At 42.1% G+C, this 23079-nt stretch overlaps 1 protein-coding gene across 1 annotated transcript; it reads right to left on the bottom strand.

Moving 5' to 3' along the window:
- Positions 1-456: 456 nt before the first annotated feature.
- On the bottom strand, positions 457-23056 carry rc3h2 (ring finger and CCCH-type domains 2). The gene is given in 20 exon segments (XM_043250309.1): positions 457-4424; positions 5166-5296; positions 5370-5547; positions 6842-6926; positions 7010-7223; positions 7748-7900; positions 8271-8435; positions 9945-10201; positions 10204-10290; positions 10363-10523; positions 11512-11709; positions 11794-11906; positions 13017-13135; positions 13234-13366; positions 14578-14778; positions 15914-16089; positions 16940-17173; positions 18126-18243; positions 18980-19283; positions 22787-23056. Coding segments are annotated over 19 exon segments (3075 nt in total). The 5' UTR covers positions 19211-19283; positions 22787-23056; the 3' UTR covers positions 457-4303.
- Positions 23057-23079: the final 23 nt, after the last annotated feature.

Raw genomic sequence — 23079 nt, 5'->3', positions numbered from 1 at the left:
ACCAGCCTCCTCTTGGCTTATATCAAAACGCTCCAACATTTTGTCTTTACAGATTCTCAGTTTGTGCTTAATTCATCAATTGCGTTTTTTTTTCGTATTACGTCTTCCGCCCGAAATGCTTCCGGTTTCCAGTCAGAAATGATTTTTAATTTTTGCATTTTTTTACTTTTTTACACCTAGGATGCATCAAAGGTGAGTAAAAGGACACACACACACACACACACACACACACACACACACACACACACACACACACACACATACTAGCAATCTCTTGAGGGAAACGTCTCTAAAGAGTTTAAACCCACACGTAATGAAACCTTTTTGTGAGCCTTTTTTTGCCCAGGTGAAGATATTGCTCCTCGGTCCCATGCCTTGCCACCGTACACCAGCAGATGTCATGCTTATTCATAAAACTGCATCCCGGGGGTAAAAGAAAGAGTCTGAACACTGGAGTGATGATGTAACTGTGTTTATTATCTTGGCATGCAACTACATGTCATGACCTTTAGATTCATCTCACCAGCTTGCCCTACATATCAGAGCCAAGCTTAGCCAAGATACAAGAGCAATAACAAACAAACAACCGGTAAGAATCGAATGTGCGTTGGCTACATTTCTATATAATCTTCTTTGCATTGCCACAAGCAAAAGGGAAATCTTTGCCCGGTGGTATTTAAAAAGAAACAAATGCAATATAAATAATTTTTACTATTTCATCAAAAGATATTCCTGACTTTTAGACTCTTTCTCTCTGTGACCATAAATAGCCTCATACATCTGATTATATATCATAAAAATGTGCAGTATGTCCATCTAATGATGGCTCTGGTTGTATAAAATGACGGATGCCCATCTTCTATTCATTTACAGTTGAATCGAACAATAGATTTGCAAATAAAATGTCTAATACAGACGTAAAAATATCCAACACATCAGTTCGTTTTTGCAGTTGCATACAGGACAAGAACAAGCGTCATCACAACCAAACACGTCCTGCCCCATTATTACAGCTAAGCAAATTTGTCAAATTTAAATGCAAACAAAACCGACATTTCCGAGGGAAAAAGAAAAACTAGAGAACCGTGGATATAAAACAATAACAATCATAATCCCGATATCGATCCATACAAGCGGACGGTAAGTGCTATAGGAAGTGAGTAAAATGCAAGATACAGTGCAGGACATTCACAGCACTGGGGTGTTGTGTGACACAACTACACAATCATACTTCCTTTGCCAAAGAACCTCTTTGCCAAAGGCAGCATGCATGATACAGGGCTGAGCTGGCCAGAGAAACGAGTCAAACGTGTACTAATAAGGCTTTGCTGCATCGCAACGGGTGATAAAATAGGAAAAGTGACATTTTAAAGGCAATTCGATAGACAGAGAGAAACTCAGAACGGAAACCAACCATTTTTTTTTGAAGCTCTCCTATCAGACGAGGCCCGACGAATAGAAGATGAACCAAAAATAAAGGCCGTAATTCGTACATGTGCACTAAATCATCCGGACGTTATAAGGACTGTAGGAGTTCTGTATAGCGTTCAAGAAGCATTTTGCAAAAAAAGTCTTTGCTGGAAGGTGCCGCCGTGACATGTGGAAAACGCTTCGACTGCAGGAGGCAAAATGAGTTTTAATGAGACAGAGCTTGAGCCGAGACCAGGAAGATTCACCCCACGCTTCTCATTTAAAGTGGAAAAGTTTTAAGTAAAACCGTGACTAACAGTCTTAAGTGATAATGCATTCGTATTCATATTTTGTTCAGGCTTAAGACAATATGCACATTTATACACTAATTCAAACATGTACACGACTGGTCCAGGCAATCGATTTAACAGAAGAGAAATCGGAGAAAAGCATTAAACAAAAAAAACAATCCTGTCATAAATTAGACACTGAAATGCTATTTTAAATAGGAGAGTTTTTCTGTGAGCTGTTGCGGTTTTTTATCTCCTCTCAGGAACATTTCGGTGCACAGAAAACACCAGCAATCTGGAGTTACGGTGATTGTTTTTCTCTTAATCAAGCTGGAAATAATCCTCAAAAACAAGTGATGGTTTGTAGATGCTGTAGGGTTGATTGGACTTTCAAAATGCTGACCAAACAATTAAAACTGATAGAAAATATCCCAACAACAACTTCATGGAAGTTAGCAATGTTTTGTAATAAAATAAAGGAAAACAAGACTTTTGGAAACTAAAGAACCCTAAAACTCAGTCTAATCATCAGTGTTCTTCAAGTGGAAACTACAGGAATCAACAACAGCAAAAGCAGAAACTAAAGTGACCTTTTGACTACTGTAAACAACAGACAGGAACTGTCACCGTATTAGGCGTGTCATACACACTCAACAATTCCACATCCTCAAGACTGAACTGTGAAATTCTATTGTGCTGTGTTTTGCTTATAGCTATTAAAGACACAGCTTACCCAAAAATGACCAAAGTTCTGTGTTTAGTACACAAGTCCAAGTCTTAGACCATATATTTATTTATTATATTACTATTGTTCCCTCTCTTCTGGTCTAAGTCTAGACCCAGACTCATCTCTCTTCTGGTCTAAGTCTAGACCCAGACTCATCTCTCTTCTGGTCTCAGTCTAGACCCAGACTCATCTCTCTTCTGGTCTCAGTCTAGACCCAGACTCATCTCTCTTCTGGTCTAAGTCTAGACTCAGACTCATCTCTCTTCTGGTCTCAGTCCAGACCCAGACTCATCTTTTTTCTAGTCTCAGTCTAGACCCAGACTCAACTCTCTTCTGGTCTCAGTCTAGACCCAGACTCATCTCTCTTCTGGTCTCAGTCTAGACCCAGACTCATCTCTCTTCTGGTCTCAGTCTAGACCCAGACTCATCTCTCTTCTAGTCTCAGTCTAGACCCAGACTCATCTCTCTTCTAGTCTCAGTCTAGACCCAGACTCATCTCTCTTCTGGTCTCAGTCTAGACCCAGACTCATCTCTCTTCTGGTCTAAGTCTAGACCCAGACTCATCTCTCTTCTGGTCTCAGTCTAGACCCAGACTCATCTCTCTTCTGGTCTCAGTCTAGACCCAGACTCATCTCTCTTCTGGTCTCAGTCCAGACCCAGACTCATCTTTTTTCTAGTCTCAGTCTAGACCCAGACTCAACTCTCCTCTGGTCTCAGTCTAGACCCAGACTCATCTCTCTTCTAGTCTCAGTCTAGACCCAGACTCATCTCTCTTCTGGTCTAAGTTTAGACCCAGACTCATCTCTCTTCTGGTCTCAGTCTAGACCCAGACTCATCTCTCTTCTGGTCTCAGTCTCAGACCCAGACTCATCTCTCTTCTAGTCTCAGTCTAGATTACTCTGACTCAGACTTGACCCTCTTTTGGTCTAGTTCTTGACCCAGACTCAACTCTTATCTGGTATTTGTCTTATCTTGGACTCAACACTTCTGGTCTTGAGTCGTCGAAATGATTTAGGCCTAGACTCGGACTCGAACAATGCAGCCATTAACTACACAAATTCCACATGCTAAATTATTATAAGGCATCATAAGACTTGGAAATAACGTATAACGTAACATTATGACGCAAATCATATGGCCCACTATAATATTGTGTTTAGGGTGATGACTGAATGACAGAACTCGTATTTTTGGGTGAACTGTTTCTTTTAAATATATCTATAAAATATTGATTACCTGTGAAATGTCTCTTAGAGATACCAGATATATACTATAATCCACACACATACATTTAAACAATGACCAATGAATGGCTGTTTCAAACAATGATGATGCCCAACAAACGATTAACGCACATAACATTTCAGTGGCTAACACTGCAATAATATTAATAATAATGCATGTACTATAGATTCCAAGCACCTTGGTTATTCTTAATATATATTGGAAGAATCTGCTATATAATCATCATACAGTAGATTATGGTTTTCTCAGTGTGCTAAAAGCTAGTGAGAAGCGTCTCTTCTGTACATAGTTATGGGACATGGGTAACTGGTTTCCTGGCTTGGAGAGAGTTCTGATTGGCTGACATCGAGAGTTACCTGAGGTGGAGTTGTGACTCAACGCGGACATTCATCCACAAGCAGTGATTAAGAAAAACAAACCAACTCCGAACAGATGATGAGTGATTACAATTACAGGGCATAGCTAGCTCTTATGAAGAGAACACATGAATACAGAAGGCTTTCGGCTGCGTCTCGCTGCCTCGATTGACTCCTATAAGGGCAACTCTACCTTCTACCTAAGGAGGATGGTGGATTCTTGGCATGACCCCATGGAATTAGAACATGAGGAGGACTGGTGTTTTCAGCCCGACTCAGTTCCCGTTTAGCAGCATCTCAGGTCCTGGACTGGGTCGTGGTGGGTCTCCAGGCCTGGGCGAGCATGTCCTCATCGACATCTTTCCCATACTGAGGTCTCCAGGAGAGAGGGTCTTTCTGTAATACCATAAATCACCACCAGAGAAGTAAGACATTAGGACCTGGATTCATAAACAGGTCTTAGCCTAAGCCAGATTAGGCCATGGTTCAATTAGGACAATTTTTTTCCACAGAAAAGACTTGCATATAAAGACAAAACAAAGGCACAGACGTGTTTTAAGATCAGTCATGTTTCTGTCAGTTGAATCAGCTCAGAGGCCAGTTGCATAGACTTACGACACCATGTTAAGCCACTAGTTTTACCAGGCTAGCTAACCAGTCTCTAAAACTGGGGGTCAATCTCTTAATAATATATACTTTTAAAAAATGTATGTAAAAAATGTAACCACAGAGTGTTAAGTTGGCATATATTCATCTGTTATACAATACTACGGTTAATAATACAATATCTACAGTTAGTTCCATGTTATGCTAATTATTTTGCATATCGTTAGGTCTATGCAGTAATAATACTACAGTTCATGACTTATTTGCTATTTGCTCGGCCAGTTCACACCACATCATACACAATGCAGAAAATATTTATTTCGAGGCAAAATGACTTAACAAATAATTAATTTTTCTTTTTTGTTACACTAAAATGTATACATCAGAATTCATTTTTCAGCATTCAATAAAATATTAATGTAGATATTGACTACGAACAAACTGATCCGATTTCATCACTCGCGAAACGACAAGCGAGCGGTCAGCCCCGAGAACAGGCCGAATCAGATTTGCTTGCGATGCTCTGATTACCTGAATGCCATCTTCTTCATAAGGTGGGCGTCCACTCGGTCAGGCAGGTTGTTTTCCAGCTGAGAACTTGGATCGATGAAGACTGCAGAGAGGTGGCTGTTCTTGGAGCGGCTTTGCATTTCCATAGAGTCCTTTAGATTACATAAATAAGCAATTAGACACTGAGCAACCCAGTGCAATCCAGGCTTTGAGTCTGAAGGTTACCTCAGAGTTGCCTTCCTGTGTCTCGGTGTCCTCCATGTCCAAAGCGGACAGCTCCAGCTCGATGTCTCTGTCAGGCTCGCTCTCCGTCCCGTCCTTTCCCAGCAGATCTGTGCCCTGCTTTGACCCGCCGCTGAAGGAGCTGTGCCTTACATGCAGCCCTGACACGGCCAGCTGATCGCTGAAACACACAGACACGCAATGAGCTCTGAAACCAGGAGAACGCTAAGAACACAACTCAGTCGCTTCTGTCGTTTGGTGTTCTCAGACTCGAAACTCAGTGTTGAGATCAGGTGAGAGATGTTCTCCCACTCAGAATCTGCCCTATGAGTAATCATCATTGACACCAAAAACAATATTATATTATTAGAGCACATAACGGGGACAAATAGGGGACAAGCGAAGCTATGAAAAAACAACAAAAAAACAAAAACATTGAGGTAAATGTATATATGTTTTACTTTTTAACTGTATATGCACACCGTTAAAAGTTTACATCTTTTAATTTGACTTTTACTTAGCAAGGATTAAACTGATCATAAGTTACATTAAACACAATGTTACACAAGAGTTTAATCTCAAACAAACGCTGTTCTTTTGAGCTTTTAGTTCAAAACCATTTTCCCAAAACTGCACACATTTTCTTGAGCAGCAAATCAGCGTTAGAATCAGCTTTACGATCGCTGTAATAAATGACATTTTACGATATATTAAAGCTAAGCTTTAATCATATTTCAAAATATCACTGCTTTTACTGTATTTTTGATCAAATAAATGCAGCCTCAGTGACTGTAAGAGACTTTTTCCAAGAATACTAAAAATGCATCTTTATGAATAAAAGAATATAATAAACTTATATATCTCTATAAAATATACATATTAAAAACTCAAAAGCATGCTAGTTTTGCCCTTAATCAGTTAATTAGGCTGAAAAAAAAGTGAGAACTATCATTTAGATTTTAGGAAAAAAACACACAACAATGGTATAGAATATTGTACGGTCGCAAGATCGCAAAATTAATTTCAAGGCATTATATATAACCAGTAGCAAACATTAATCTGGTTTAAGATATTTGTAGGTGTTTAGTAAAAGGCAGACATGGACTCGGTGCAGCGTGTAAGAGCTTTGCAAACTCAAACGAGAGGAGTTATGTTCCGGCTGCTGCTCTATTTTTAGAGCGGTACTGAGGACAGCCAGACGACTACGGCGGGATGAGCTGGGGGTGAAGACGGGGAACACTGCTACAACGTTCCTCACAATCCTGTAAAATTACATTAATTTGTATAAGTGGTTGCTAACATGTTTGGAGTGGTTACTAGGCGGTTGTTTAGTGGCTCAATCCAACAGGATCCACCCCCAAGTGTCTCTATATACAGTATGGCTCGGATGATCGAAGTCTATGGGAGTTTTGTGGTTGCTGTTGTTTAATGCTAAGCATTTGCATTTAGAAGTGAAGTTTCTACAAGACGACTACCTTTCTAGAAAGCTGGAGTGACTAGAAGAATCAGATCCACGCGGGCCCCATCGGAGGTCACTGTGGCCGATGTGACAGCTGTAGTCTGTAAAGAGAACGGAAAATGAATCACTCTTAAAGCCAAAGAAATTCGGAGTCAAAAGCGTAGAAAGCGATATGAATTACAACCTCTGAAGTTGATGGATGTGGTGCCAGAGCAGCCCTGCAGCGCAGTGGCCTGGACCGGGTCAGTGGTGTGAAAGCCGGTGCGGGATGCCCGAGAGATGGCTCCCCATTTAGAGATGATGGGCCCCTCTCCGAAGGGAATGATGGGATCTTCGTCTTTCAGTCGCCTGTAGGGCTCAAACATGTGCAGCCACCGTTTTCCACCACTCTCCCCATCCTGAGGACAGATTTATAAATCTCAATCAGGCACTGCATCGCAATCACTCTCATACAGCACCGCTTGATTCAGTTTGACAATAAAACAAAAAAACCCTAATTTTAAAGTGTTTCCGTGTAAATTTGATCCGAAGTGACTCCAGCTGTACCCTGTGTACACTCACTGTTGATTCAGTTTGAGGAAATCAAAAGGAAGCTGTTAAAGAGTAAGCACATTCAGAAGTATTTCAATGTAAATTTGATGTGAAATGACTCCACTTCTACCCTCTGTGCCTTTTTAGTGTACATTTGATCCGAAGTGGCTGGATTTGTACCATCTGCACATTCGCTATCGATTCAGTTTGAGGGAATCGGTGAGAATCTGCTCCAGAACAAACCCATTTTCACGTATTTCAGCATTAATGCGATCTGAAGTGACTCCACTTCCACTCGTTTCATATCCATTTTGATGGCCTTCAAAGGAGTCGTTGAGTAAGCGCGTACTGAAGTAAATGAGTGCAATTGTGTTGTGAAGCGACCACTTACTAGCTGTTTGGAACAGGAGTGGGTTGATAAATGGTGGGGCTCTGACTCAAATGGGCTGATGGTGCTGCACGACCAGGGCGAGTAGTGGGCAAGACTCTCTTCTCCACCATGACACTTACAAGTCATACGCCCACCACCTACACCCTCAGGATGCTAAAGGAGGAGAAAGAGCGAGATGACAACATTCTATCTCACACCCACCCGTGTGCAACAGGCTGCCAGATTCAAATAAATGGGGGTGGAAAGAAACAATGTAAAGTGACTCAGCCTCCGTGGTGCCAAATCTCTCTCTGAGAGTTCATGCGTTTCAAAGCGCTTGTGCGCGCACACACACAATTTTCAGGACAGAACTGCTTCTCGCTTTGGATTTATCAGTTGCTGAGCAACAGACCCACTTAAAATAGCTTAACACACCTCGGAAGGGCGATAGCAGCTTCGGTTCCAAAGTTATTAATCGGAGAAACAACAAATCTGATTTAACGCCGCTTTTGCACGCGGTGCACTTATCCCACGACACACACACCTCTAGAAACACCATATCGGCGGGCTGTACCTCTGGACACACATCCACAGTGAAGACCGGAGACGACTGGGAGGGCCTGCTCATGTTGCCGTGGTGATGCACCCACTGTTCCTGTTTGTGGCGATAGTGTTCCTCGTAGCCGAAAGGAACACGGGTGTAGGCTTCCTATACAAAAGACGAAAAACGGCTTTTAACTTCTCCATTCTCATGACGGCTTACATCCAAAAGCGAAGTGTGACGTTCCGGAGCAACAAACTGTGTGAAAATAGTGACTTTTTAAAAACCAAACACTCCCCTGCCTTCCTTTGCTCGAATAAAGCGGGAGACAGAAGCAAACCATTTTTGATTTCTACCTAGATAAACACGCATGTTGCAATTCTATCTGCAACCACTAGAGGCACACACAATTCACCTTTAAGCGTAAGACCGAACGTAACTGGGATTCTGACCAAAGCAACAAAAACAAAAAATCAACCAATAAATGAACGAAGATAACCAAAAATCATATTAAAATGCATACAATTTATACTATATAATATACAGTAATATACTACGCTACCATAAAGTAGTATACTATACTGTCTGTCAAGATGAAAACTAAAAGTTGTAAATCATTTTAAATATTAGAGCATTATAACATACAGTAAGAAAAATGGATATTCATTTCAATATTTGGTAAAGATTGTCTTTGATAGCGTTGATAAATTATTGTGTTTTCAAATATTAACCTTAAGTGTTAGAGATGGAACTGGTAAGATAAATGTAAAATTGTATGTTTAAGTACAGCTGAAATAATATATAAAAAATACATGAAAAAAGTGTGATTTTATTATATTATTATTATAATTAGAAATGAAACTGTCTTGGCAACTAGCTAAAATCAAAAAAGCTGAAGTTGAGTAATAAAATTGACATACATTTAAATAAGAAACAGAAAAGTGACAGACAAAAAATAGTTGAAACTGGTTTTAACCCAAATGGTCGCACTTTATATTAAGTTTCCCTATTACTTGTGTACTTACACGGTAACTAGATGTGTGCCTACTTCTGTAGCACCAGACTGTTCTTGTAGAGTTAGAATCAGTCACTTTATAGTCTCTGTTCACAATCTTTAGTGTTCACGTCTTCTGAACGGTGTAGTAAACACAACTTAACACTGATTTCTAGTCGTGTTCTCTTTTAGAAACACAAACAAAGTAGTTTGACTTTCACGACGAAACACAGCGTCTCCAGAACATGGCGCCCGCAGCAACACTACAGACGGAATAATAGCTCCGCCTTCTTTATTTGCGTAAATATGTGGGCGGAGTTATGCAAATGAACCCACTCTGTGACATAGAGAAGTGGGGCCGGGTTTAAACGAGCGGTTTAAGAGGGGGTGGACAAAAAAACTGATTTTAGTCTTTGCAACTTTAAGGATCTTATCTGAGCCCTAACAGCTTATAACACTCCAAAGAGAAATGAAATCGCTTCATATGACCTCATATGATGAGTAGTAACCAGCTCCAGATATCCAGACATATATCAGCTGTAGATGCTATGTACTGTACCTACTATGCATTATACACTAAATACACTATTTACTATGTAAGTACACAGGTATTAGGGAAACCTAATCTAAGGTGGGACCACTCAAACGAGCAAGGAAGAGTATTTCCAGACAATGACACCTGCCCTGTGCACTGGCGCTCTCTGCTCGGCGGCGCTGCAGTAGGGGCTGTCCAGCGAGTTGAAACGCTCTCGGAGGGGCGGCTGGTAGACGGTGGAATGAAAAACCTCCGGAGGGAGAGAGTTACTCCTCCCGCCGTCCCTGGGATACAGCGGCGGCCTCCAGACGCGCCGGCTGTCGTAGACCGGGGCGTACATGCTGTGGGCGTAGGTGGAGGGGGCCCCGTACGGCCCGGGGCCCAACCTGTCTGCAGGGGCCACAGAGGGTGCTGGTCCGGGTACGGGGGGAGCATGGACTCGGGGACGTTACTGGAGCGATGGAAGCGAGCGCTGCATGACTTGTGAGGAGGAACTGTGGAGGACAGAAGCCAATGAGTGTCAGGAGACGGCGTGTCACGGGAGAGGCGTTCGGGGCGTCACTTACTGGCAGGTTGGTGGTAGGGCGACAGCTCGTACGGTCTCTGGTCCTGAGAGTAGTAAATCTTAGGATGGGCTCTTGTGAGGACGGGCCCGTGTTTGAGGAGACCGCAGTCGTCGTCCGTACACAGGCCTGAAGCGATCGCAGACGACTGACTGATGGGACTCCTGGAAGACGCATACGAAGAAACTCCATCAGTATCAAAAGAATTAACTTTTTTGTTTTTATAATAATGGTTATTAATATTTATTTATTAATGCATTAAATAAATAATAAAAGAACACTTTTAATTCATCTTGATTGTAATGCAATCATATATTTTATGGACTAGCATCCATCACTTAGCTCGTTTAAGTTTAATGATAATTAATGAATTTTTATATTTTCTAAAGAGAACGTGAAAAGTGCTTTCTGAGGTATCTTTTTCATCATTTGACAAAGAGGTGGAGGAGGAAGATGCTAAATTAATTCATTATCAGCTTTAAAATGTTTATTTAATGTCCATTTCGCTAAAACCTATGCAAAAACATTTTTGTTGTTGTTGTTTTAGGTCACATGTTGTTGTTGTTTTTGTGCCTTACAAACAATTTTTCACTAACAAAATGAAAAAAATAAATGCAGAAATTAACATTTATATATAAATATATTTACATAATCGCAATTATTTTTATCGTCATCATTATTATTGAATGAACAAATAAAGAAAGAAACACATTACTAGAGTAAAAAACTATTGACTGATGTGTATTAATAAAAATTAATAATTTTTGAAAACAATACTTACAAATAAAAATAATTAATAATTATTTTATTATAATCATCATTACAGTTATAATTAAATCTATTTTATTATTGTTATTATTATTATTATTAAATGAAACTAATAAAAAAATACTATTATCCTACAAAATACAATAACTATTTACAAGAATCACAATAATAATTTCGCAGAACAACGTTAAAATTACAATAGTCATATATTTGGTAGACTAAATATCTTTGCATCTTTTGCGACTGAAATGTAAGCGCTATCTGATATTTGGCCGTCGCAAATCCAGTCCTTCTGAAAGCACTCCACACGAGTCACATGATTCGAGGCATCATGCACATCCGAAGGTTTAAGCGTGAGCTCGAGAGATAGCGAAGCACTCTCACTGTTCCAGTCCGTTCGGTGTTTTGTCCTCCTGCTGCTCTCCTCCTCTGGGGATGAGTTGAGCGGGAGAAGCGTCCTCCGCCGCCTCTTTCTCGTGGTTCTTCACCTCCGGCGCTTTGGTGCCGGTTTTGGGCAAAACCACGGGGACTGAGGGGAAGGGCCTCACCGAACCGCTGGCTTTCCGGTTCCTCATTCTGTGCCTGAGAGAGACAGAGGCGCGCAGAATAAGATCGAGGAACGGGAGACGCTCTTTAGTGTGCGTGTGTGTGTGTGTGTGCTCTCACTTCTCCAGCTCCTCCTGTGTGTGGGCAAACGTACAGCTGGCTCCTCTCGGACAGCCGCCCTGCTGCCGTAGGTCCCTGCACATACTCGTCTTGTACTTACTGTTGGGCTGAGCCTGAGAAAGAGCACAAACACACCGAAAGACTGTCGAGTGTCAAAAGTGCTTGTGAGAAACAGAAAGGAGTATAAATGAATGCTGACGGCACGAAAGGCAGGATAGCTATGATTATTTGTGAGCATTTGTAGCTGCTTTGACCAAGAAATGCGTTTATTTCTAAATTGTCAAATTATAATTATTCATTTTTTATATAATTTGATTTATACATATACATATAAATAATGAACATGTCAATAATAAAAAATGTTTTAAACACATATATACTTAATTTAATAATGATTTAAAAGTATATGTGTGTAAATATAAATTTTAATGTATATATTTAATATACATTTTAATATAAATATGCATTTTACATATTAATATTTCCCAATAATACTTTTTATGTATTTTTCAAACACACTCACACACACATTAGAATTGTTTTGTATTGAATTGTAATGTATTTTTATAAACTATACAAATAATTATGTATATATTATTATTATATCATTAAATAATTGTTATTGTATATACAATTTTTCTATATATATGTATATATAAAACATTTTTACATATCGATAATACAACAAATTTACATATCGATAATTACATACCTACTAATACATTTCAATAATAAAAAAATAATACATAAGATATTTTATTTATATATATATATATATATAGAGAGAGAGAGAATTCTGTAATTTTATATTTAATAGTTATCTATATGCTCTTCTCTAAATATTAGATAAACACTTGATAACTTTTATAACATTGCATGCCAAGACTTTGGTGGGGCAATTTTGTACGAGATATTTTGGTGAGCTTTACTTTAGTAAAGATACTCCTCAGTAAAGATACGCGATCAGCCTTTATTTTCGTTTTCTTGGCGCGCAAAAAAGTATTCTCGTAGCTTCCTAAAATGAAACACCGACCATTTCTGAGCCTCGACCGTCTACGGAGAGCTCTCTGATTTCATCAGAAATATTTCTATATGTGTTCTGAAGATGAATGATTTTCATTTTTGTGTGAGCGAAAATCCATTCATTGACTTTCCCGGCTATTTTAAAACCGCCTGCGTGTTGGCTTCAGGAGGACACCCGCCGGTGAGAGCTCGTGCTGTACCTGAGGGCTCTCGCTGCTCTTTTTGCTGAAGTTCTGGATGAATTCCACCAGCCCGTGGACAACAACCTTCACAGCCAGTAACACACTCTCCAGCTCTGTCCAGGACGGAGCAGCCGCGTCTGCACACACACACACACACACACACACACACACACGCAGGTCATCACTGTGTATCGTGTCTGTACGCGTGTGAAGCTGTGAAAGCGTGTGTCCTCACCAGGGTTGTGGTCGATGCCGGCCAGACGCTCGAGAGGAGCTCTGAGGCTGTTGAGGTTGGCTGGGTCTCCTGTTCTCTGCAGGATTATGGTGAGCTCCTGCACGCTCTTTGCAAAGGATTCTGGGGATTGAAGCTGTGGCGATGGGGTGGAAAGGACAAATGCATTCAGAATCGCACACAAAAATACCAAAGACATTCAACATTAACCTAGAAATATTTGCGGTAGTGCTTTATTTCACAGTCCCGTTGCTCCTGTACATGCTATATTCTTAATGTAGTAATGACTAGGTAATAACTCTAAACCTAACCCACCAGATGTTAGCTACTAGGTATAACCAGAGCTGTAAGATACAATATTTGCTATGCTATATTATTGTTTGGAATAATTCAGATTTTTGATTGGGATGACGTTTATTTAAGGCTGCGCTGATATCATAAAAATACTGTAAAAAACAATTTTTTTGTGTAATCTTAACACAGTTTATTGTATGTCAGTATATTTTAAAACATAGTTTATTCCGTCGATCAAAGCATCATCACTTCTTCGGCTTCTCGTGATCTTTCAGAAATCATTTTATTAAGACTGAATATGACTTGCCACCCAAGAAACAGTTCTTAGTAACATCAAGATCGGAAAAAGTTGTGCTGCTTCATATTTTTGTGGAAAACCGTGATGCAACACCGCTCAAACGTTTGCTGTCAAAAAAACATTAATGCTTAATAATTCGGCAAGAATGCACAAATTTAAACAACACAGACAGTAAAGAAAAAAAATATTAGTTGAAAAGATTTATGTCAAAGAAATTTTTAATAAAAAAAATGCATCTTGGTTTCTACAAAAATATTACGCAAAAAAGGGATAACATGAATGCATTTTCAATTTAAAATATATTAAAATAGAACATTTCCCGATATTACTGTATTTTTGATCAAATAATTACAGCCTTGGTGAACACGAGAGATTTATAAAAATGGTTGCACTTTATTTTTATTTTTTTGCACTTTTATTTTAATTTATTTATAAGTCACTTTGTAACTAAGTGTCAACTAATTCTCAATAATTCATACCTACAGGTCTACTAACCCTCAGAGTAGACTGTTAGGCCAGGTCTAGGGTTAGAGAATACGTTTCTGATGGTCAGTATGCTGTGGACTCATCAAAATAAAGACAGTCTACTAAGACTCTATTGACTGCTAGTTGGCATCTAGTTGAAGAGTTACTGTTAAGCAGCATGTGGACTACCGAAATAAAGTGTCTGATGTAAAGTCTTTTAATTATTTAATTGCATAAATGCATTATTATTTCACACCGTATTATTTTTAGATTAGAAGAAGACGTGTTACCTTGTCTATGATGGACTGCATGTGAGATTTGTGCATGAGATCCCCGTACAGCAGAGAGGACCACTGCTCCGGAGAGATGCGCAGCCCCGCTTCCATGGCGATGTGAACGATCTGAGCGTCGTGTTCGCGCCGCAGGGCTTCGTACGTGCGAAACTCCTCCTTGAGCTGCATGAGCGACGAGTCTTCATCGCGTTTGGTCACCTGAAAAGAGATCGAGAGCAAAGCGTCTCGCATTTAGAAGTTCAGCTAATTGCACTCAACTGAGCCAAACGAGCCGCGCATTTCATGTAAATGATCTCATTAGGATGATTGATTTCATACGGTGCCGCGGTGAATCCAGCTCATTTACAAGCATCAAGCAGTCTGGATGTATATCAAGAGCTTATTAGATGTTCCCTTCGCTAAGCACTTTAAACGATATCGCGTTACAGCAGGCTTAACGCATCAAGATCACTCTTTTCCTAGAGACACAGAAAGAGTACCGAGTGTAAAGGCTGTTAAAGGGATAGTTCACCAAGACATGAAAACGTGACGAATATCTGCTTTACCTCAGGGCGTCCAAGATGTAGGTGACTTTGTTTCTTCAGTAGATTTTAGCGTTACGGTCTATGGCAGTTAATGAGAACCAAAAGACACACACACACTTGTAAGTCTGCAGTTTGCTGTAAAGCAAGAACGCGTTCAGGACAGCTGGACATTGCAAGTAAGAAATCGTATAAATACTGTTCAGTGCCTCGCACGAAACGATCGCTTGGAGCTCAGCGCGATCTGGTTTATCTGCGTATGTCTTTTGACTCTCAAAGCCGTGGCTCTCGTCAGACTCATTTCCAACGATTTGCACAAAATATTTTATAAATCACGGTTAAAAATGCATTGCACAATGACGGCTTTCCATCAACCGATGCTACGCGACTGAAACGTAACCTTTTGCCTCTCGCAGGAAGTCGGAAGGGCGACGGGTTTGGTGAGATTTGATGGATTGGGGACATGTGCGCGTCTTCAAGAAGCAGCAAGGAGACGTGTGCAGTGTAAGCATTAAGTTGAAGACGTTTTACGTACACCGTGTGTCCATTGCAGTTTGAGAACTGCATTGCGTTATTTTCGCATTGCGTGAAAAACCACCTCATGCATATAAACTTTTTTGCGATATTTGCCAAAATCGAGGCGTTTCCATTAGTCAACTCGCAATTTAAAGCGGCTGTTGACTGCCATTATATGCCTGAAGAAAAGCTATATCTTAGACGCCCCAAAGGATGAGCAGATAAACCTCACATTCATCCATTAAAGCGATCAGCGGTCGTGGCGTGATATCTGTGAAGCTGATTTTAGCGCTGACCTTAAAGCAGGAGGCGCGGTACAGCAGCTGAACTACATGACCGATGCTGGTCTTAGACGCCTGAGGGAAGCGCGCCTCCAGCTTCTGCACCACAAACAGCACCAGAACCTTCCTGGAGAGAGCCGAGCCGTCCTCCAGCGCCAGCAGCACCAGCTTCAGAGCGTCCTCCTGCATCGCTGCCGCACACACACACACACACACACACACACACAGTTAGTCTGGAGTCCTCCGGTGTGTGCTCGGTCACGTCAGGCCAAAGCATTCATGCTCCGGACGTTCTCAGACTCGATAACTCGAAACGAGATCAGATGGGAAAATCTGCGTTCTCCCAGTCAGAATCTGCCCTATGAGTAATCATCATTGACAGCCAAGCACAAACACACACCCTTCCTATACATCACAAGAACATATTTTGGATTATTTACGATTTATGACAGACCACATCATCAGGCTATTTATTCTGACCAAAATACTGAAAAAGGTCGCGAAGAGAAATAGTCAAAATGATTAAAAAATGAACGAACGACAATACCTATCTGAAACTATACTAAACCAAAACTATAAAAATACACACTACCATTCGAAACAATAACCTTCTGAATGGTGCTTTACATAATATTTGTAAAAATGTAAATAAAACCTATCAAATATATTTAATATTAAAAAAACACAATAGCGCTCTTTAGCCACTTGGGGCATCAGTCTACCAATCTACAGATTTGTCAATAAATGATAATAATAAGTTTAATTATTTACTGTCATTATATTTTTATATGAAATCTCTCTAGATTTCGCTGGCGTTCAGGACACTTTTGAAAGAAGAAATGTAAAGTTCAGCACAAAATGTTTGATGTTAAATCGTTTAATGGTCCTTCCGTTACTTCTAATACGTTACAGACACATCCAGAATCCTGCTCTTTTGTCTCTTCATCTATCTGGTCATGACATGAATTGTCGCAAATAACCCAAAATATGCAAACACAGCCAGGGTGTAAGAATGAAGAGATGCGATGCGAAGGAGCTCACCAGGCCCCAGGAACTGACAGCCGCGTGCCCGCACGGCGGCCCAGAGGTTAGCGGAGAGCTGCTGTGGGTTCTGGTGCTGCAGGATCAGTTCGGTGACGGTGCGTTCACCCAGAGATCTGCACGCCCGGACCGCCCGCATGCGGCCCTCCTCCTCCACCAGCTGGCAGTTCACCAGGGTCACCAGCTTCCTCTGCATGGGTCTGCTGAGCGTGCTCTGACTGAGGGTCACCACGCCTGTGAGCGAGAGGAGAAGGCACACTTACACGCATACTAAATACTTTACATTGTACGCACCTAAAATGTTTAGTTATGGGAGCAAAAATACCCTGAATAAGTGTCTGTCTTATATTGCAACATGCTAGTAATCACAACTCCATAAGTGGGAAATAGGAATGATCGAGCCTCTGGACTTACATAACTATAAAATGTTTTCTATAAAAATGCTGATGCCCTAAAAGTGGCAAATGGCTTTGGCTTTGAAAAGTGGCTTTGGCTTCATATTTAATTTGAAACACATTTGATATTTAGAGGTATTTCCCGATTACGATACTGTTGGAAGTCAAATCATCCTTTAAATGGCTTCACGGTTAGTTCTTCCAGAAGGCTTGAGTCTGTCCGCTACTGATCCTGCTTCCAGGAGCTACTGAATGTAAAACCTCATGGCGTAACAGCGGAGGTTTGGCAGAGGAGCTGATATGAGCTCAAAGCTCAATGAGGAGTTCGAGATCTTCAGCCTTTAGCACTCCTCGAGTCCTAACTTTTATTGCTGCTCCAATAAAACACTCCACTGAGCCCTGAAACCGACTTTTCCGCTCACTACAGAGACCACGAGTGGCCCGAAGCTTTATTGCTCGTGGAGACTAAGTGTTTTATTGGCCTACAAAGAGCGTTTAACACAGTGGGAAATTATACCCTGAATAATAAGCATGCGATATGCAATAATGTATAAAGGATGCAATGTGCTTATAGTAAATATATGCTTATGCATATAAAATACGTGCATGTTGAAGTTGCTTTCGTGTTTTTTTGTTTTCCCCATTGACGCAAACATCTCCAACCACAGACAGATAAAGCACACGAAGCCACCGAACAACAGGAAACGAGCGCTCATTCAGCCGCAGGACTAAACAATAACACAACGCTCTTTGTTATAGATGTACCTGCTCCGCTTTCTTCACGCTCTCACCTTTTCCTCCACTGATGGGTTTGAGATACAGCGCCAGCTCCTCCACACAGATCCTGCACACTTCATAATGTCTTGTGTCTTCGACACTGCCCACACTCACAATCTCTCCCTCCGGAACCTGCAGAAAAACAACCATTGGCAGATATGAAGCACCAGAAGAGATCTATTTATGACAGCCTGACGTCGATGTTGAACAGCGTAGTGATTACTGATGAAACCGTTTGGAGCGAGGCGAGCTGATGAAAGCTTTCTCGCAGGTTTGACTTTTTTCACGCAATTCTCACAGTTCTGTCTTTGTCCGCGGCTCTCCGAGGAAAAGCCAGAATCGAGGTACACACTCGCAGTTCGCTTTTTTTATTTTGTGGCGGAAGCAAATAAACAGCAAAATTGCGATATGAACTCATAATTAACTTTAAGATATGAGGTTAAGATGTGCACTTAAAATTTTGAAATATAAACTGTGAGACAGAAACAGAATTATAAGGAAAAAAAGCGGGATATAAACTTGAAATTATGACTCACAACTCAAGAATTGTACAATGATCTTTTTTCATTGACACTACACCACTGTTGCATTTCACTCTGGACTACAGTTCCCATCATCCATTGCACTGACCACACACACACACACACACCTGATTGCACTCATCACACTCTCACCTGCATTCAATCACTCACACACCTTAAACAACATCCTCCTTTTATTTAGGATTCTGTATAATCTCAGAATGGCACGATACGCTTAATATAGTGAGATTGCATCTGATCGAACGCAGAGCCTTTTACTGTATGCACGGTTAAGACGCTGAAGGTAAAACTACGACAAGTTCTCTTTGAGCCACGCGGCCGCTCACCGGCGCCCCCACCAGCTGCAGGAGGGCACAGTTGACAGGCAGCACGTCGATGTCGGTGCTGATGGCCGTCTGGTCGAAAGGACAGGCCTTGCGGTGCAGTTTGTGCAGGCAGGTCTTGCAGACGGTGTGCGAGCAGCCCAGGCTGATGGGCTTGTGGCTGCAGGCGTCAAACTCATTGTAGCAGATGGGGCAGGATAGAAACTCAGTCCACTGAGCGGCCTGCACCGGCATCCTGTGACCTCCGGGTGGACCAATCAGGCTCAGGTAGATCGCATGACGCCTCGCCCCGGCGCCTTAAACACACCTGAGGAGAGAAGAAGACACCCAGCCTCACTCACTCATCAGGCTCATGCGCAAAAAAATGCAACTGAACGGTTTTTCAGCACGTGTGCTCAAGAATCTGGATGCGTCTGGACTTCGAGGCATTCGTTCGTGAATCCCACTGTTTGCTTTTGCTAGTAAAGTCTTTTTCTTACTCTAGTTGCTTGATTCGATAAAAGAACCGTTTGGTTTTTCACTTGTGCCGGATTTTATTTTTACTGTGCGGGTCACTCGATTCACCAAAACAATCCAACTGGACTACAGAGGCGGTTCTGAATATAACCTGTTTTTTTTTAACTCATGCCAGATGCTCAAATTATTACGAATTTTTACATTTATTAATAGGATCCATTCATTTGACTTCCGAGTCTTTTCTTGGTGATTTAGGTGGAGCTGTCCGTTTTTGCGTCTAAAGTGCTTTATGATAACTTCTGCCAGATTAATTAGGAAAACCACTTTTTTTTTTTACTTGTGCTTGTTACTTGATTCATTAAAATAACCAATTAGTTTGACTGATGAGAGTCACTTCTTCATGAATCAGACTACATAGCTGCCGCTGTTTGTTTTTGTGCATAACGTGTTTTTTTTTTACTTATACCAAATTAATAAAAGAACCATTTAATTTTTTTTTACTTGCGCCAGCTGCTCGATTCATTAAAAGAACCCACTAATTGACCTATAAATGTCATTTGTTTGTCAATCAGACAGCATACGGTAGGCGGCATTGATTGTTTTTAAGCATAATGCACTTTTTCGTGCCAGTTATCTAGAAAACTAGAAAGCGACGCTCTTTAAGTTTCCTTCGTGTATATTCTTTCTCTCTCACGTTCTCTCCCCCCCCTCGCTCGCGCTTTCTCTAGATCCCTTCATTTGTTTCTGAGTTTGTGCTCTTCGGGGACTTCCTGTAAGACAGAAGGTGGAGCGGACGAGCGTCAAACAGCCCTCAGCACAGGCCAAGAGGAACAGCTGAAAGCGGACTTTATCTTCACCAGCGCCTCATGGACGTCGAAAGGTGTAAAATTACAGCGGCAAAAGAAATCCTTCATTCCCCTACTTGGGCACCGAAGAGCTTCAGCTGCCGTAACTGCTGTCCAAGCACCTGCTGACCGAAGCCCTCGGCTGACGCCTGCTCCTTCAGGAAAGGCATTCCTAACCCTGACAGAAGCACCGGGTCATGCTCAGTTATGCAAGGGCCCCTACTGCTGTCGAGAATCAATCATGTGTCAGGCAGGGACACATGCCTCTGGCCATCTATTCCAGCAAGGCTGTGTTTTATTAACCAAACCCTTAACTAAAACACCGAGCAAATCGCGCGTGCATGAAAACGAAACGCTAAATAAAAGAAAGCGGTCATCCTGCAATATTTAAACTAAAAGGCGCAAGTTTATTCTCGACGCATGCATGCACGTATCACAAAGCGCCGTTGAATATAAACGCACTTGTTGTGCTGTTATAAATGTAAAAACGCTATTATAAACGCAGCGACTAAAGCGCGTTAAAAGGCTTGTACGCACCGTGTGAGTGACCGCGCGCGCGAAACATCCCCGGCGCGGCTCGAGCCCGCTCGCGCGACTCATGTTTCCACGCCGCCGCTCAATATAACGGCTCCGCGAAACGCGTCCGCGGGGTCCGAGGGCAGAGACTCAGTGATTCGCGGTCACGAGGAGCACCGGGGCGCGCGAGGGAGCTGCGTTACACGCCCACCCCACGCGGATCACGCGAGCGAGCGTCATCGACGCGCTTTACATGTCAGGCGACGGCGCGCGCGTCTTACAGGCGTCACACCGATACCTAACTACTAATGCGTCGATGCCAAAGTAGCGTTTTCAGCAGTTCAGACTGACTGCATTAAACGGCTATTAAATGAAACGGACTAAAATGGCGTTGTCTGAACGGAGCACGTTGTGTGTGTGTGTGTGTGTGTGTGTGTGTGTGTGTGTGTGAAAAAAAGAATCCCACACAAAAGATCACTTCAAGCTCATAAACAGGAAATCACTTCGCTGTCTTGTGGCCATGTGACTAGGCCACGGAAAATAGAAACTCAAGTTAAACAGGATCTCGTTCGTGACTGTTAACATTGCGTTCCTCAGCGTCAAATATTTTATTAAACTTCAGACCGACGAACTATGATGACACGAGTGCGCAAAAGCATATTTTGTCATTTCAGCCCTCTCTCATCTTAACCTGCATCGCTATATTAAACAGATAACTCATTAAAAAGAGTTCAGAAGAGTTGCACATGGTCCCTTGACGGATGGTCCCTTGTGTTTCATGGAAAGCACTTGCTCCCAGAACCTGAACCCCGGGAATGCTGAGGGTAGATGTGTGCTGGAGGGTATCTTTAGGTCACCGTGACCCCGCCGAGAACATCCCGTCCTTATCATCTCCGTCTTCTTCTCGCTTCTCACACACGTACACACTTTCTGCCTCACCCACAGACAGCGCGAGGAAAAAGACCATTTTGCAAAGCCTAAACTGCATTACCAAGCATGAAAAAGTCGGTCGGGGCAATTTCTCGACCTCTGTTATTAGTGAAGTAGTAAAAAATGTTATAACAACCTCGCTATCGAGTTATGAAAAAGTTATCGGATGTTCTCTGAAAGGCATGCTGCGGTTATTATTAAGATCAAAACCTTTCAGGAGCAAAACAAGTTACTGCTACGACTGTTTAGTATTTTATTTGAGTGTTTTGTATCGATGCTGCTTGCCACTTTTACGCTTTTAAATGACTATACTGTAAAAAAAAAGTAAAGTACGCAATTGAGACTTAATTATGCCTGAATGAGAACAGAAGTCATCAGGTAGAAACCTCCATGAAGGTAACTACAGACCCAGAATGAAACTGAAACCGCTTCGATTCATCGGCTTTTGTCCGAAAACGCTGTATTTTCGCGTAACGCGTCTTTTTTCAGGCGTGAGGAAACGCGAGCGTCGTGATGAGCACCCGACACGGACCCCGTCCGACGCTTCGGGCGGATCGAATGAATGAAACGCGCAGAAACCGATTGTTCTTTAAACGCGGAAGTCTGTTTGAGCGCGAATCGCTCGCGTTTGATGGTGCGGCTCCACCGACAGCCGCGCGCCACAAACTTACTCTAGCCCGAATAAACTTCATCCTCCGGCGTGGCTCAACGGGGTTATCGATTAACATCGATCACCCCCCGACCATGCATCGCAACAGACATCGGATTGAACGGCTGATATCTAATAACGCACGGCGCGAGCGCTCCGCACGAGATAGGCGTTCGCCATCGTTCTCGCGCAACAAACTTGCAACCAACGCGACGTGCTGTCGCTCGCGCATCGCCGTCCGCGCGCTGGCTATTTGTTTTTAAGGGGGGAAAAAAGTTCGGGGGGAAAAAAAAATTATTATCATAAGGATGATGTTGCATAATGATTTCGCGCACGTCTCTGAGCGGCGCGCGCCTCCGCTCCTCAATCGTAGCCGCTTCTCAATACTGTCAAAGTCGCGCGAGTTGCACTTACCGCCGGCGACACGGAGCACCGTCACAACCGTCCATAGTTTATGTGCACTTCGCCATCATCAACGACAAATTCTTCATCGCGTGCGGTCACTCGCGGCCGAGCCGAACTGGTTTTTCCCCGGGTTTTTTTGGCGCGCTTTTATTCCGTCCGGACATCACATAAAATCACATCTGTAATTTCCAGAGATTTGGGAGCGCGTTCCCTGACAGCGCGACATGTTCGGCATGAGCAGGTACACTCCCATGACCGTCAGCGAATCTACGAAAACTACTACGACGAAGACGCTCTGCTTG

The sequence above is a fragment of the Puntigrus tetrazona genome, chromosome 10, assembly GCF_018831695.1.
Source record: "Puntigrus tetrazona isolate hp1 chromosome 10, ASM1883169v1, whole genome shotgun sequence".
NCBI classification, from domain to species: domain Eukaryota; kingdom Metazoa; phylum Chordata; class Actinopteri; order Cypriniformes; family Cyprinidae; genus Puntigrus; species Puntigrus tetrazona.
This window is presented reverse-complemented; position numbering and strand designations above follow the sequence as displayed.